General features: G+C 55.8%; 1 protein-coding gene across 1 annotated transcript in view; it reads right to left on the bottom strand.

The window, feature by feature from the left end:
• The window catches only part of ASMT (acetylserotonin O-methyltransferase), a 23084-nt gene that overhangs the window by 5491 nt on the left and 13599 nt on the right, over positions 1-3994 (bottom strand). Inside the window, exons 4-5 of the mRNA XM_010851235.1 lie at positions 2775-2893; positions 1622-1762 (exon numbers count right to left, since the gene is read on the bottom strand). Coding sequence (XP_010849537.1) covers positions 1622-1762; positions 2775-2893 — 260 coding nt within the window. The remainder of the gene's footprint in view (positions 1-1621; positions 1763-2774; positions 2894-3994) is intronic.

The following is a 3994-nucleotide window of genomic DNA, read 5'->3' as shown; positions in this document are numbered from 1 at the left end:
TAAAAAAATCCAACATAAAGCCCCCCATTCTGCACCCCCCAAAAAAAGAAAACTTCCTGACGGTCTAAATTTCAGAATTTTAAATAAAGGCAGCATCCAGTCCTTTAAGGACACGGTCTGGCACATTCTGGTCACCTTGAAATCTGCCTGTCGGATGCAGAGTCATTGGAAAGGAGCTGACCCTTCACCCAGGTCAGTCAGAGTCCCCCCGCATACGGCCCTGGATGGAATGCTGGCGGCCTGTCCCTTGAGATGCCCTGAACTTGGAGGTGAACTTTTTAAAAAAATAAAATAAGGAATTAATTCCCCTGCTGTCCAGCGTTTAGGACTCCATGGTTTCATTACCAAGAAAATAGGTTCAATCCCAGGTCAGGGAACTAAGATCCCACAAGCTGCATCCCATGGCCAAAATAATAACAATAATCATAATAATAGGGAGTTCTTGGCAGATCTCAGAGTGGACAGAAATGATACCCCCACCTGCTGTGTTCCTCCTGACACAGCAGAGAAAAAGAGTCACAAACAGCCAGTTGTGTCTACACATGGAGGTACACGGTGTCTGCAGCTCAGACCTCGGTACCGAAGTGACGGCCCGCAGCTGGGAACCGTGCCCCACGTTTCCAAGGCAACCACAAGTCCCTCGCAGCGGTCCGAAAAGTTGCTGTGGTTTCTGAGCCTTGGGACATCTGAGAAGCTTCTGTCTTTTCAGTCGATAACTGTCCGCTCACCTTGCCTTTGACCCACGTCGCTCATTGCCACTCGCACACGAGCTGGTTGTAAATACCTACGTGAGTTTCCCGGGACGGCCGTAAGAAGTGTCCAGAGACCAGGACATCTGTCCTCCCCCAGCCCTGGAGACCAGACATCAGAGGTCAGGTGTCCCAGGGCTGAGCTCCCTGCAGAGGCTCCAGGGCAGGGTCCTTCTTGCCTCTTCCAGCTTCTGGGGGCTCCGGGCGTCCATCCCTGGGCTGGTGGCCGCCTCCCTCCCATCTCTTCCTCTGTCTCCACGGGGCTTCTCCCCTGTGTCCGTGTCGCTCCTCTTCTCTGTCTTATAAGGACCATGTCACTGGGGTTTAGGGCCACCCCCATCCAGGAGGATCCTCATCTCAGACCCTTCACTCCATCACCTCTGCAAACACCTTATTTCCTAAAGTCCTATTTACAGACTCTGGGTGAGGAGACACACTGAACTCAGTACAACACTCAGGAAAGAATTAACTGCAGGAAAACAATACCCTCCCACATTTCCCACCCATCCTGCATCACAGTTCTAGGTTTAAATGCCCGGGTGCTCAGTCGTGTCCGACTCTTTCATGACCCCATGGACTGTAGCCCCGCCAGGCTCCTCTGTCCATGGGGATTCTCCAGGCAAGAATACTGGAGTGGGTCGCCATTTCTGTCTCCAGGGGATCTTCCCGACTCGGGGATTGAACCTGCGTCTCTTGCGTCTTCTGCCCTGGCAGGCGGATTCTTTACCACTGAGCCCCCTGGAAGCTCCATCTTAAGGGGGTGTATTTGGATGGTCCAGAAAGCCATGCTGAACACCCACTGGCTCCATCTCCCCAGCCCGCCAGGACCCACGTGTTTCCCTGCGGACACAGACAGTGTTCCAGACACCCACCTTCATGGAAGCTGATGCGCTCGTCCTCTGAGGCTGAGAAACGTCTCTTGGCGATCTGCACCACTCCTGGGATGTCGAACACGATGGCCCGACATCCCGGGTACAGGGACACGCACGCCTTGGCCAGAGCCCCAGAACCGCCTGCAAGAGAATGTGGGCTGTGACAGCCCCCAGACTTGGGCGGTACCCACAGTCTGGTCTCCATGGTGACAGGCTCACGTACAAAGCCCTGTATCTAAGGCAACTTCCTGGCTGGACCAACCCACACATCCACCTTCCATGTAGACTCTGACCTGACGGCTTCCCCTCCTCCGCCCAAGGACAGACAACAGCCTGGCAGAGGAAGCCCCTGGGCAGATGCCACGGGAAGACGTGCCCATGTCTCCCCGTGGGAGACATTTCCAGGGGACACCCAGGTGAGACATGGAGACCTCCCTCCAGATGCCAGCAGTGTGAACATCTCAGAGTCAAGGAATCCACTTTTATAAAATAACCTCAACCTAAAGGTCCATCAACAGAGTTATGGATGGAGAAGATGTCGCACACGTATACAGTGGAATATTACGCAGCCGTGAAAAAGAACACAGCGATGCCATCGCCACGATGCGGATGGACCTAGAGATGATCGGACCAAGTGACGTTCGTCAGAGACAGAGAGACAAATACCACGTGACGTCACTCATTCGTGGAACCTAAAATGTGATACTAATGAACTTCTGCGCAAAACAGAAATAGAGTCTCAGACACGGGAAACAAACACACCAAAGGGGAACGAGGGGAGGGATACGTGAGGAGACTGGGACAGACATGGGCACGCTGCTATGAATCACTCTGATACTTGACAAGTTTCTAGTGTGCAGCGCAGGGAATTCTACTCAATATGTGTGCCTGTGCTAAGTCACATCAGCTGTGTTCAACTCTGTGTGACCCCGTGGACCGTAGCCCCCCAGGCTCCTCTGTCCATGGGAGTCTCCAGGCAAGAATCCTGGAGTGGGTTGCCATGCCCTCCTCCAGGGGACCTTCCCGACCCAGGGGTCGAACCCAGGAGCCCTGCATTGCAGGCAGATTCCTTAGCATCTGAGCCACCAGGGAAGCCCTAGGGTCTACAAAGAGGGTTCCAAACGCAGCTCCAGGGTCCGGGGCGGACACTCACCCCCCAGGTCGCAGATGAGCGGGAAGGGGGACAGGTCGAAGGCGGCCAGCACCGTCGCCCCCTCCAGCCTCCACACGTCCTGCAGACCCTGCATGAACTGCAGCCTTTCGTCCTCGGACCTGGAACACGACGAGATGAGCCCATGAGAACCGTGCGGAGTCCGGTGGGTATCACCCTGAGCAACGACCCGGGGGCCCCTGAGCTGAGCAAAGACCCGGGTCCTTCACCCACCGGGGTGGAGCGCCAGGCAACTGGGTCAGCTGTGCAATGCGGGAGGCTGGAGGCCGGAGGCCGGTGAGGGTTGTCCACACAGGCTGGGGGAGGGGGCTGGGCATGATGGATTCAGGGACGTGGAGACAAGTGGAGGGGGAGCTGGGTCCCGGGAGGAGGGGGGAGGAGGCTCTCGGGAGGGGACAGAGGTGAGAAGGAGCCAACGACGCTGCAGGATGGGCGGGAGAGTGGGGCGGTGAGGGTCTCCTGGGGGCCGCCTGTCGTCTCTCACCCTCTGCAGAGGCTGCTCTGTGGTTTTGGAGTCAGTGGGGAGGTAAGGAGGCAGGGAAGAATGCACGGGGTGCACAGCCAGCCCCGGGTCTCAGGACCCTCAGCAGTGACCACCCTCCCTCCTTAATTGTTGGTGCATTTCCTGCCCCAGCCTGGGAGCAGCCACACACACTTCAGACAGTCATGAAGCCACCAGCATCGTCTGACACGTCGTCACGGAGTCACCAGCAAGGTCTGACCCCTGTGGCGTCACATGTCATCTGACGAGTCACCCACAGCTGACGCTGGTGCTGCCTGCAAAGCCCCAGGCTTGTCTCTTTCCACAGCCCGCCCCAAAAGAAAAAGGATTTCCCCGCTCATTCTGGACAGATCCAAGGAGTGCCTAACTTTTCTACTGGAATATTACTCGGCCAAGAAAAAGAACAGATTAATGCCATTGATAGCAGCCTGGATGGACCGAGTGACTTATGCTAAGGAAAGGAACTCAGAGAAAGGCAGATCCTATACCACCGACAGGCACGTGCTAGAAATTTAGGCAAATCAACCATTTTACCAACACAAACACACTCACAAACTTAGAAAGCGTTAGTCACTCAGTCCTGTCTGCCCCTCTGCGACCGCACAGACTGTAGCCCGCCGGGCTCCTCTGTCCATGAGGTTCTCCAGGCAAGAACACTGGAGTGGGTTGCCATGCCCTCCTCCAGGGGATCTTCACAACC

Source organism: Bison bison, unplaced genomic scaffold (assembly GCF_000754665.1).
Source record: "Bison bison bison isolate TAMUID 2011002044 unplaced genomic scaffold, Bison_UMD1.0 scf7180017851654, whole genome shotgun sequence".
Lineage (NCBI taxonomy): Eukaryota > Metazoa > Chordata > Mammalia > Artiodactyla > Bovidae > Bison > Bison bison.
Note: the sequence above shows the minus strand (reverse complement) of the source record. Positions and strands in the feature narration are given on the sequence as shown.